The sequence below is a fragment of the Manis javanica genome, chromosome 9 (assembly GCF_040802235.1).
Source record: "Manis javanica isolate MJ-LG chromosome 9, MJ_LKY, whole genome shotgun sequence".
Classification (NCBI taxonomy): Eukaryota; Metazoa; Chordata; class Mammalia; order Pholidota; family Manidae; genus Manis; species Manis javanica.
This window is the reverse complement of record NC_133164.1, coordinates 69,539,361-69,552,086: the sequence shown is the minus strand read 5'-3', so window position 1 is coordinate 69,552,086 and position 12,726 is coordinate 69,539,361. Positions and strand designations below refer to the sequence as shown.

General features: G+C 51.1%; 1 protein-coding gene across 2 annotated transcripts in view; it reads right to left on the bottom strand.

The window, feature by feature from the left end:
• Positions 1-576: 576 nt before the first annotated feature.
• ASXL3 (ASXL transcriptional regulator 3) overlaps positions 577-12,726 on the bottom strand; it is a 122,871-nt gene continuing 110,721 nt past the window's right edge. For both annotated transcript variants that reach the window (XM_073212737.1, XM_073212738.1), the window contains exons 9-10: positions 10,714-12,613; positions 577-8,077 (exon numbers count right to left, since the gene is read on the bottom strand). In XM_073212737.1, the coding sequence (XP_073068838.1) occupies positions 4,748-8,077; positions 10,714-12,613 (5,230 nt within the window). In that variant the 3' untranslated portion in view covers positions 577-4,747. The remainder of the gene's footprint in view (positions 8,078-10,713; positions 12,614-12,726) is intronic.

The window sequence follows — 12,726 nt, the reverse complement described above, 5'->3', positions numbered from 1 at the left end:
CTGTGTAGATGAAACAGCTGAACTCAGAAACAGCCAATTATGTTTAATGCTTTCCGATTCATCTTCCCAGAAAGATATGCTTTTTTTTTTTAACCAATGTAAATATAACTGAGACAATTTTGTTCTAATGGTTCACAGCATTTTATTCAACTAACTCTACAGGAAAACTGGATTAATGTGATAAAAAATCAACAAGACTAATTCTTGTAAAAAAGAATTTTGAAAATTAACTCATTTTGAAAGTTTAAATGTGGTAGTGACAATTTTCTTGACTTGAATATTTTGGGCATAAAGAATTAACAAAATATTTATGAAAACAGAAGTTCCCAATATATTTTCAAATGATAAGTACAGTAGATCCAGTTGATTTCAAAGAGGTTTCTGTTTGAGGTTTTACTGTTTTAACAAAAGTCATAATTGTATGGTAAGTCACCATACCAAGAAGGGTAGATAATTTAATAGATAACGGTTGGTTTTCTCTATAAGTTTTTTATTAAGTAACATTTCCAGTATATTTACTAGCACATTTTATGTATATATGTGTGTATACATGTATATATACATACACTACCTCATTTCATAAAAAAATTTAAAATGACAATTATTTACTGTTTAATTTCTTTATTTTCTCCAGAATATTTTAATATTGAAACCCAAATGATTGCTTTGAAAAAGGGAAAAACAGAAACATGAAAAGACAAACATTCCATTTCCTTTAACTTATGGTATTATGAGCAGTCACTTTTGTAGGCAACACTTTTTTTCTTTGTAGAAAAGAAATAAAAAACAAACAGCACCATTAAAGAATGCATGATCCCTGAATTCTAAACAAAACACTGTCTAAAATTGTTTAAATGTTGTTGCTCAGTCACATTTAGTCAGGTATCAAAGCAAGCTTATAACAGTATTAAATTGTAGCAGTCTTGCTGAATCAACTGCTCCCCCTTCTGAGGATTTCACACACCTTCTGAGTTTTCCTGCGGGAATCATATATTCTTTGGTAAAGGGCTGAAGGAGGGTCTCCCTTTCCTGTATGCTCATGTCCAATGTCTGACTATGTCCCGGGCCTTTGCCCCCAGCCTGTGTTTGTCATGCACATTACGTGTGGATTGATTTCACATTTTGCTGTTACATGCAGGGTAATACACTGCCTTAAAAAAAAAGGCATTAAATGGCTAATGTCAAACAGATGTAAACATTCAGAATACTGACCAAAAAAAAAACAAAAAACAAAAAACAAAACCCCATACCCACAAGCACACATAAAAAAAAAACACCGTACTGAAAACAGAAATCAGATGAGGTTCCCACGAGGCAGGAGGGAAATACAGCAGGACGAGGAGATCACGGCAGCCGAGTAAAGCACTTGCTTCGCAATATTCGTGAACAGCACAAACACAACAAAGGTTTCTACAGCCTAAATTATTCTGCAACTATCAAATATAGTACAAAGCAAAAAAGTATGTGCTATAAAAAAGCAGCTCCTTGAAATTATAGTAAAAATGCTCTTTGTTCGCTTTATGGCATGAAGCACGAGGACTGAAGACAACGGCTTTGTTCAGTGAGTTTGGCTGCACGGCCCAACGTCTGGAGACCAGGAGCCCCACACAGTTCCCCGGAGCGCGGGCCTCGCCTGCTTCCCTCTGGCGCCAGACCTGGGAGGGTCTGGGTCTCTGAGGCCACAGTGACCTCTCCACGCAGCGGTGCGCGGTGGGGCACCGGCATCCCGCGCTCCGCTCGTGGCTGCGCCCAGGAGCCGTGGGACCAGCTCCTTCTGTGTGTTCTTCTCAAGGAGGGACGGCATCCCAGGTCAGGCAGGCAGCCGAACCTTCCTAGCTCATCCCAGAAACGCGGACCGCCGTCAAGTCTTTACAGCGACCAGACTCAACCTCACAGGCTTGTTTTCAAGTTTTTTCTTCAAACTAGACCTTAGCAGGGAAATAGTATATATATAACTACGGTGCTCAGTTCACCAACATTTCTACTATTTTCACTTTAGGGAAGGAAAAAGATCTTCATTTTGAAAATGAGCTTGCATCAGAATGCTATCAACATGCCCATGAACTACCAGAATGCCCCTATACACCTCAGGCATCTGCATATCATACAGGAGAGGGGTTAGGGAATATGTTTTCTTCCTTCCCCTGCTCCAAAAGTGCTACTTAGGGAAATACATCCTTTGTGATAAAAAAAAAAAAAGTTACATGTGCAAGTTCTATCCTGATAAGAGTATCACAGCATCCAATAGTCAGGATAATGCACACACTAAAATTTGCACATTACACCACAGTAACCATATAGTAAATAACACACTCCATTTGCACATAGGCAGAGGCCTGTAGAAATCGGAAAATTAAGAACCTACTCCAAATATACTGGCTTTTGTATATATATTAAGTGGACACTTGTAAAATTTCTGATCCACATTTTACCTGTGAATTCCTTTTCTTTCCCTGTTTTAGCCTGAAGATAGGAATTTAGTCATATAAATCATATGTGGACTCTAGGAATTTAAATGGGGGCAGTAAAGAGCAAGGGCAGAGAGGAATTTTGCTCTTTGCACCTGGGTGATGGAATCCAGGCACGGTCAACTGATTCTCCAAACCTACTATGTGAAAAAGCAAAACCTACAAAAGGACACTTTTCTTCATTCCCAGTAAGTAACTTGCAGGCAGCATTCCACAATGATGGGACAGAATATGAGCTCACAGCAGCCTCCACTGTGCCTCATATACAGAGAGCACATGTTGTGCAGACGGTGTCAGTTACTGCTGTGGTAGTTTGGAATCTGCTGGTATAGACAGCACCTGACACAAGTAGAGCGGCAGCTGAATGTGGAAGAAGTTGGCATGCAAGTGCGCACATCTCACGGGTACCCCCGTGAGGCTAGCGCGTGTCCTCGATGACCAAGACATCTAGGCCAGGCAGACCGCAGACACCTCTGGCGGGGCGTGACCCACTGACCCGGTGCAGGACGACCCGGCTCCCCCAGAGCTGAGGCTGTGTGCCTGCACAGGGCTAGGTGAGCCCACTGCTCGTTTTCTCAGCCGGTCATTTTAATGTGAAATACAGAAGTAACGGTACCGAAGTGCCAAACGCGGCCACAGAGGCAGGGCCTCCCTTGCTTTTCTTTCCTTTTAAGATAAAGCATTTTTCACTATCAACAATTTATTAATAGAAATGGAGTCTCTATTACCTAACAAAATTTGGCAACATTGTGGTAATAAATGTGAAGGAAAAAAACATATCATGGCTGATTACTATAAAAAATCACAAGTATTTCTTTTTTCTGCCAGGAATGTAATTTCTGCTCATTCCAGTCAGTCTTTAAGACATATTTTACGGGAATGTCAAAAGTTCACATTGATTAGGATGACCCCTTGTAAGAATATCTGTTATTCTTACCCTGGGTACGCATGGTAACCCATGTTTGTTTGTTTGTTTTAAATTCTAAATTTTACAGCCTCCATCAATCAGAGGGTTAATGGCCCTTCACACTCTGTGCTCTGCAGCCTGACATTGATGGCGTGGTTTTGCTGATTTTGTCTTTCCAAAATGTCATGTGCTTCTGAACTTTCTTTAGGGCAAGAGCCTCCTGAACTATGGCTGCCCCTTGGCATGATGGTTGGTGGCCAAAGTACATGGAATGGCGCTCAAGGACTCAACACTCAGAGTTTAGGGTAAGCACTGATGATACTTGTAAGATGCAGTATCCCATTTTCAAAAACAGTTCCACTTCCTAAATATGACGGATATACTGGCTTCATCTGAGGGGGAAAAAAACAGAACATGCAATACCTAGAACAATTTTTAAAATAAAGGCTATTTCAGAATCGAACATAGTTATACAGGTCATGAACCTTAAGAAAAAATTGTTCAGAAAACGTTCCCACTTCAGTCCCCTTTAGTATCAATGACACGCAAGCATGAGGTGGCAAACCTCTGCAAGGCCCAAAGCTGGAATGCACGGGTGTCATCAATAAGGGTAAGGCATTTCACCTGAATTTAATAGTGACCTTATTAGAGTGAATGGAATGGACCCATATGTACATTATCAGCCCATTTGTGTTTGCATATATAGCACTTTTTACTTGTTTGCTTTTAATATACTAGGGCATTTTTTTTTTCATATTTGCTCTTAAAAGCCACCCAGAAGCTCTAAAGTCCTCTGAGCCTATGGCCCATCTTGGCCAACTGATCTTACGGTATCAGGTGTCAAGGGGCTGGAGCCAGATTAATGGGCATGAGGTCCACACTGCGTTTCAGGAAGACAACACACTTCACTCCAGTGAGGGTACAGTGTGCAAGGCAGATGCTCAGCAGCTCTGCGGGTCTCCGGGAAGAATCTAAAGAGAGGGGAGGCGGTTCATGGATGGCATGCCTCCTCTACTGCATCCTTTGTGATGTTAGTAAATACAGGATTCCCCTTCCAACTGTGATTTAATCACGGGTGTGGGCAGGTGCAGAGCAGCCCCCCAGAAGGCCGCGCCACGTTGGCGCAGGTGCCGAGTGCAGCGCAGCCAAGCTCATTCGCACAGGACCTTCCGGCTGCGGAGTGCTCCAGCTCTTATTAATGAAGGCGTCCTTTTCCCGTCTACTTCCGAGTTCGAGGAGCACACAGGGTAGTGACCTGCACCGCAAGGATGAGAATTTTCCAAAGCTAAACACGCAGAAGGCATGCCACGGGGATGGACGAACCCCCACAGATGGCGGCTGCGGCTGCGGGGCCCTGCGCCGTGGCGGGCGGTCACCGCACCACCAGGCACGCCACGCACAGCCTGGAGGGCCCGATGCAGTCGTCGTGGCAGAAGGCCCCGCAGCCCCGGCACACGATCATGGCTTTCAGACGGCACGAGCACTTGAGCTCCAGCTCGTCCGCGCGGCTGTCGGCGAAGCCCGGCACGGGCCCGGGCGCGCTCTGGCCGGGCAGGCCCGCAGTCGCGAGGGGGGCGCTGCCCACCACGCCCACGGACTTCTCGGTCGCAGGCACCGCCCTCTTGAAGCTCGCGCTTCCGAAGTGGATGGTCGGGTAGCCACCACAGAGCGGCTGCGGCACCTGCGCTTTCTGAGCAGCCAACTGAGGAAAAGGCTTCTGCGGCTCGGAGAGCAAATAGGAAGAGAAATCTGCACTTTTCAGGGCAAACGCCTTTAACTGTTCCTTCACGTCGCTCTGCTCATAGGAAACCTGCTTCCTGCCCAGCTCACAGCTGCTGCCCAGGCCTTCCTCAAAGGAGGGAGGTTCCGATTTGACGCCGCTGCGCATGCCCGCGGCCTGCAGCCACCCGAGTCTCTGTGCGGCCTCCGTGGCCTGTTTCTGCTCGGTGTTCGGAGGTGGCGGCCCCAGGCCTCTGTGTCCCCTGGCCGCGGCCGGCACTCCCGTCTCGTCGCAGTCCTTGACGGGCGCACCCGGGGACAGCACGCCGGCCAGCTTGAGAGCGCGACCCGGGGATGGGCCGGCCTCGCCCAGCGCTCTGGGCTCCGGCCGCCGGCCCGTGGTGAAGGACCCGGCCGAAGGGGGCGCGCCGGGGAGGGGTCCCCGGGCCGGCGGCGGCGGTGGCGGCGGCGGCGGCGGCGGCGGGAGATGCGCCCTGTGCGCGGGGCCAGCGCCGGTGTGGAAGCCGCCGCTCTGCTCGGCGTGGAACAGGCCCTGCTGTAAGCTGCACGCGGGCAGCAGCCGCCTCTGCTGCTTGACCTCTGGGCTGTGCACAGCTCTGCTCTGCGCGGCGTGCTTGCTTAGCCAGTCCTGCCTGAACGGCTGGCTGTGCCCCAGCGGACTCACGCCCGAGCTGACAACACAGGGCACCCCTTGGGCGTCTGGGTCCCCCAGCAGCTTCCCTGGCTCGCATTTAACTTGCGTGTGCTCCCCTACGGTCCTGGCTACTCTCTTTTTGGGGTGGTTTTCTCGCTTTCTCATTTGCTGGGGTGTGAGAGCCCCTGCCAGGCAGTCTTTCCCGTCTGGGTTTGGCGAGCTGGATGGCACGTCGGCGGCGCTTCTCTCCGGCACTGGGGCGCCCACTGACGTCGTCTGCAGGGGCAGTGGGAGCCTGTTAATCTCGAGCTTGGCGCCCAGCCTGGGCTGCGGCAGAGCCTTCTCCAAGGGCAGGTTGCCCTGCAGCAGCTGCGTGACCAGCGGGTTGTTAGCCTCCACGGAGGACAGGCGACAGCTTGAGATCCCCGCACTGGGCGCTCTCTTCAGGGTGTCGGCCGAGGGCCCCTCCTCCGCGGGCGCAGCAGCTACAGCCCGTGCGGCCTCTGTCTGCGGCGCGTTGGGGGTGGCGGCGGCTGGAGGTGGCCGCCCGGGCGCGGGGAAGTCGTCGGCGTCCGTCCTGAGGCCTCTGTCCGCGTCCTGAGGCTCGCCCTCCACCGATAGGGCCACGGTTGGCAGGAGAGGCCTGGAGAGGAGCTCTGATGCGCACGTGTAGCCGGCGTTCTCGGTTGTGGCGGGATGCACACAGCCCTGCCCCAGGCGCTCCTGTCTGCTCGGCGGGAGGCCAGCCAGAGGCAGTCCTGTGCTCCTCGGCACATCATCGGCCCAGCAGACCCGGGGGCCTGCGCTGCACTGACCGCCGCACTTTGTGTCTGCCTCGCTTCTGAAGGCGGCCGCCGGGCCTCGCACTGCGTCTGGAACCGCAGGGGGCCCGTCGCAGCGACCTGGGCACACGGCCTGTGGCGCTCTGCCGTCGGGCTGCGCTGCAGGGGTGGTAGGTTCGGGCCTGCTTATGACAGACACCTGAGGGCGGGCTGGGGGTTGTGCGGGGGGCTCCGCCCTTGCTGGCCGGCCCTGCGCATCCCCGCGGGCTTCCACGCTGCCAATGGGGCCGGCCAGTGATGAAGCAGCAGTCAGGGCCATGCTGTGGTCCACGATGACTTTACAGGGAATTGACCTGTTCGTGGCTGTGGGCGCAAAGGCCCCTGGAGGGGGCTGAGGTGTCACAGGATGGTCCGCCCTGTGGCGGGGCCCTGTGCTTCTGTCCAAGCTGTCGGCACGTGACTCGGGGGGGCTCCCAGTGAGCAGGGTGGCGGGGTGCGAGGCCCGGCCGCCGATCGCCGTCCGCACAGCAGGGCCCCCTGGCACGTGGGCCTGCTCCTCCCCGCTGGGCACGGCCAGCCTCTCGGAAGGCCTGCCATCCCTTCCCGCGTGTGCGCCTGGGGCCAAGCTGCCTACCCTGCCGCCCGCGGGCAGCAGCCGGTCCCCGGGACTAGGGGCGGGGGCGGCAGGCGCGTTCCCCACGCACTGGGGGCCGGCCATGCCCACGGCGCCTGCTCCCTGGACGGCTGCCGACGTGCTCCCACTGCGAGCGGGAGCTGGGATGTTTGTGCTGTCCGCAGAGCGCAGGACGGAGGGCGCCCCGACGGGGCTTGTGAAAGGCTGCTCTGGAGCAGCTCCTGGCACAGCACTGCAGGTGGATGCGGGGACGCAGCTTCTGTGGAAAAGCGTGGCCACACCGCTACTTTCAGGAGAGGTAGATAAAACGGCTTTCTCAGAGAAGAGTGGCACAGGTGTGTTCTTGCCAGACCCGCGTGGAGGTGAGTGGGCAGCAGGTTCTGGGCGCTGCGCCGGGCTGGGAGCCTGCAGCGGGGTGGGGGTGGCCTCCCGCAGGGGCGTGGCCTTGCTGCTTGGGGACCTGCAGTTTGGGTTCACGATTATGACACCGGTGGGAGCTTCAAGCTTTGCTTCAGGGTTGGGAGAGCCGTCTAAGCTCGGAGGACCCTCCTTGGGGCCGAGCGGCAGTGGCCGCGGCTCCTTCGCGGTCTGGGTGAGGTGGGCTCGGACCTGATGCTTAGCAAAGAGTTTCGCCTTCGTCTGCTCCTTGATGTGTGCCAGGGTCCGTGCCTTGCCACCCTCGGCCTGGCTCCCCACGGCGCCTGACACGATGCTCGCGGCCGCGGCCACTGCCGCTGCCGCCGCCGCCTCGCGCTGAGCCCTGGCCTGCTGCGCGCGGGCCTTGATGTCGGCCAGAGTTCGGGCTCCCGTGTTCCTCCCACCGGTGGACATGCTGGTCGACGCTCGAGACTCCGCTTTGGAGACTGGGTGGCTCTTGATGATGAAAGGTGGCCCGATTTTGGAAAGCTGGATCTACAGGGAAGGAGAATGGAAAGGTAAAGCGCTTGACACATGGTCACGGGAGGCTGGGGGCTGTGACTGTGGAAGCGAGGTTACATTCTTTCATTGGGCGGCAGGTACACCCCAACCCCTGAACAGGCCTCTCAAGTATAAAGCAGCAATCAATGCGGCATGAAGGTTAAATGAACATTTTCAATGTTTTTAATCTACAGAAACATCAACTGGTGGCTCCATTAGGCGTTGAAACACCTTAATGCCTCACATAAATGCAAGCACAATCCATGCTCCCTAAAATGAGGTTAAAGACTTAAGATATTTAGCTTTTAAATGACCTTCTTTGCTGGCTAGACAAATGGGGACCTCCACTCTACATGAGTTTGCCTGTCTTCATTTGACAGAAGGGAAAAGTCCTCATCCAGAGGCCAGGATACTAGAATTCTCATCCTGGTTTTACTCAAAGGAACTTTGTGACCCTAGGCAAGTCACCATGTACTTCAGAGGGACAGAGAGAGTCTCTAGGCCCTCCGGAACCTTGCTGAACCACAGACTCTGGTTTTTATACACCCCCACAGCACTGTGCACATCACCTTATATGCATGTGATAAGCACAGGGTAAGAGCTGGCAGTGTCAGTCATGAAATGAGACCAGCTACCTGAGGCCTGTTTCCTCGCAGAGCGGCCAGGGTGGCTGTGCCTGGAGGAGCACCGGACTCCCAGCTAGATTCACTGTCAGTGTGTTTCCATGAGAGCGAAGGCCCCTCCGGCTTCTGCCTCTCCTCTCACACTGCTCACCCATGTGCCGGATCTCATCGATCGATGATCCAATCCACAATGCTCGCCTGCTCATGCTAACTAAGGGATGCACAGCATCACCACATTCAGGAGGCACAAGGCCTGACCACCAACACCCCACACGGCCTGTGATGGCACATCACCACAGACCTTCCAGAGTCACAGATCTGCAGAGCTGCAGCGGGTCTTGTTAAAGCTCCTGCTTTACAAGTTTGAAAGAAATGAGCCTGTGGAGGTAAAGCAGATTGTGCTGGGGTCCTACAGTTGTGAGGACAGAGACTCCTTGGGGCCCTGTTCAGGGCTGCTTCTATGTCCACCATGCCTCCTTTTTCTTCCTCCACTAGAGAAAACTTCTCCTAGAACATTTACAACTCTCCTAACATATATATATTTACACTACAAACATTTGACACATATATTATAGGATCGAGTTGCAACTTGGGCACGTGGAATTACCTTCCTGAGCTATCTTATTTCTCAGTTTCAAACTTGTGATGTCTCTCTTCTAGTCCAAAGGCTCCAAAGAAAAGATGAATTTGGGGATTCAATTCTTTCTTTTAAACATTTCCCTTAGTTCAAAATACTAAAAAAAATTTTTTAAAAAAGGCTTAGATATGCTTTGGCAAGAGCTCAAGGCCAAACATCAGACATACTTACAGTATCTAGGTGTCTATGTGTCATCTATCCATCTTTACATAAAGTGTGTATCACTTGGAAAATAAGCTTTCAACAAAGAATCAGACTGGTATGTTTAAAAGTATTTCCTATGACAAGCATACTAGCATATTTCTGTTGCTTCAGAAACTAAGCTACATAGCAGGGTTTTAATTGGAGCTTAAGGAGCTTAAGGTTCATCTTTTACATCTCTAAAATCTTATTTAGGATACTGTTAAATACATTAACCACAACCACACCCTTAAAAGTCAACACTGGATATGAGTCATATATACAAAGTAGATGTCAGAGCAAAGCAAAATAAAGAGATTAAGACAAAGCTTGAGTATGTTTATAATTCTGGACCAATTCTGTGATGGAATGATTCAGTTGCAGTATAAATGGACTGAGATGAAGGTACCATATATGTATAAATTACAGTGGGCAGGCTGTTTTAAAACAGAATTTCTTTTGAATAACTTTAATTTTCAGTTTACTTAGGCAGGGCCAATTTCTAGGAAAGATTTATTTTTGGAGAGTAAAATCTCCATGGGATCAAAAGAAATAGATAAATAGGAATGCTTGACTCTAAGCTCTATTATTTTATGAAGTTAAATACCTCTTTCTGTCTTGGAAATAAAAGTATTTGTATTCATATATGTCATTAGCATTTCCCTGAGGGTTCTCAAAGCAATTCCATTAGTTTCGTAAGTGGTATTCCCTAAGGCAGGCCCTCTCTAGGCAATGGGGGCCCCCGTCTGCTGGGAAGTGAGTGAAGTCAACACGCGCCTCCAGCCCCCCGGGCATGCCTCTGGCTCTCCACTGCTGTCCCTAGCTCCACTGAGCCTTTGCAGGACACTGAATTATCTTTCAAATTTTCCCAAGTTTGTGTGGGTCTCTACCCTACACCCTGGAATTCCTCCAAAGACCCTCAGTGGCCTGTGGGCTCTGTGAGGCCCTGTTCTCCCTCCACACTTTTCTTCCCTTAAGTACTGAGGTCTAAATATATACATGAACCTAACCTTATCACATGAGCTCAGTGTACAATCTTAAAAAGGATCATTTAATATTACAGAGGTGCTGGGAGTGTTAGACTTATAAAACTGCTACATAAAACCTGAAGGAAAAACACCTCATTTATTTCTGAAAAACTAAAAACAGGAGAAGCCTATCTGTCAAACTGCCATTTTTAAGTGCCATACCTTGAGAGGCGGGACTCTGGGCTCCTCCCTCAGAGGATGCTCTTTCTCGGGTGGGCTGCTGGGCGGCGCGCTGTGGGCCGGCGGGTCACCGTCTATCCTGGCCCTCTTCTCCTTAGAGGTGCCAAAGCTGTGCTGCTCTGCTGTTTTCCTCTTCGGTGTCTCAGGTTCTCTGCCTTCGCTCCTGACCCCGTCAGGCGGCCTGGACGGCTCCGACAGCCTGGAGGCCGGCGAGGTCTCTGGCCGGCTCTGGGAGCCCCCCTGCTTTTGTGCTTTATTTCTAGAGCCTTCTGAAAATGAAGCCTTGTCCGTGGGCGGGACATACTGCTTGTCCTGTAATTTAGCTGATGGAAGCTCGTTTCCCTTACTCTCGGTCTCTTCAGAAAAAACTGGTAATTCCAATGGTGACAACACCCCTTTCTTTTCTGTTCTGTGCAGGACATTATGATTTTTAACTTTTATCACTTCTGGAGAAGAAAGTTCTGGAAGCAAAGCAAGATAGGGCTTCTCAGCCCCACCATGGGGTTTACCAGGCTGCGGATTCAGAGCCCTACAGGGCAGCTCCTCTGGCAGAAAAGCTCCAAGGGCAGCAGGAGGGGAGCCCGCCGTGGTGGGTTCAGGGGGAGGGGAGAGCGCCCCCTGCCGGGTGGGAGGGCTCTCTACCAGGGGCTCAGCGGGGGCAGGGCTGCCGTCCCGTGGGGGGCATGGCCCCTCAGGCCTGGAAGGCGACTTTCTTTGTTGATGCCCTGCTTTCCCGGTCATGGAATTAGACATGGGAGACATTTCTGCAGGGAGTGGCAAACTGGATATGAAAGTGGCCTCAGAGGCAAGGAGCATGGAAGACACTGAGGAGGTTTCTGATGCCGATGGTGGATCAGACACTGGGGATGCTTCTGATGTTAAAGGTAAACTGGACATTAGAGATGCATCTGATATTCCAGGTGAAGTGGACACTGGAGATGCTTCTGATATCACAGATGCATGCAGGTCATCATCAGGGACATTTCTCTGGTATTTGTCCGCATTCTCAGTGCTGGGCCCTTCAGAACAGGATGTTGTCTCCAGGGAGGCTGGGGTACATGGCTCTTCCGAAGTGGACTGGGTGTCCCCTCCTGGGGATGTTTGGCTGGGACAGGCCCCCTCTGGGCTCTCAGGAGAGAAGGAAGCATCGGAGGTGCAAGTGTTTTCTTCGGGCTGTTCATCAGGATCACCCTGTAGCTCCATGTCTACAGCGATTCCTTCACTTGGAAACTGGCCTTCTGAAGACGCTGACCCTGCTTTTATTTTGGGGGTTCTGGTCTCTAGTGCAGTTTCTGGTTCTTGATGTCCTGTGTCAGATGTCACAGGTGAAGCGGAAGGAACAAGAGAGTCACAGACTTCTAGTTGATCAATAACAACTGACATGTCTTCCTGGGGAGATTCTGATTTCTCTTCCATCTTAACTTCAGCATGAGGGTCTAAAACATCACTCATCAAAACACAGGATTCCAAGGTCTCTTCTGGGGGTGCTGCCTGGGGCTCCCCGTGAGAGTCCACTGGACTTGCAGCCTCCTCAGAAAATCCAGGTATTGTTTTATGATTTTCATCCTGGCACTCACAGACACTGGTCTCCACCTCCTCCGCAATTTCCTCCTGAATCACAGATTCTTCAGGGATCAAGATAGCCTCTGGCTCCAGCTCTGTCATCATGTCTTTACCTATGTGTACCTCCAGATGAAGCGGAGCATGGATACCTGGCTCCAGAGGGGTGGGGCTCTTCATGCTGTTTGGCTGTTGCTCTTCCGAGGGAGTCTGCATGGAAAGACCTGGAAGGCCAGAGGCCCCACGGGCAGAGCGACTTTCAGCTCCATCACTGTTTGGTCCAGAAGTGAGTTTTACAGAATCCTCCTGTGACATACCCAACCTGGGTAGGAATTTAAAATATTAAATTAGAAAGCATGAAAGGTGCAGTTTGGATCTCTTACAAATATAACATTCAGCAGATATAAGTGCATCAAATTCATTTATAACCACTAA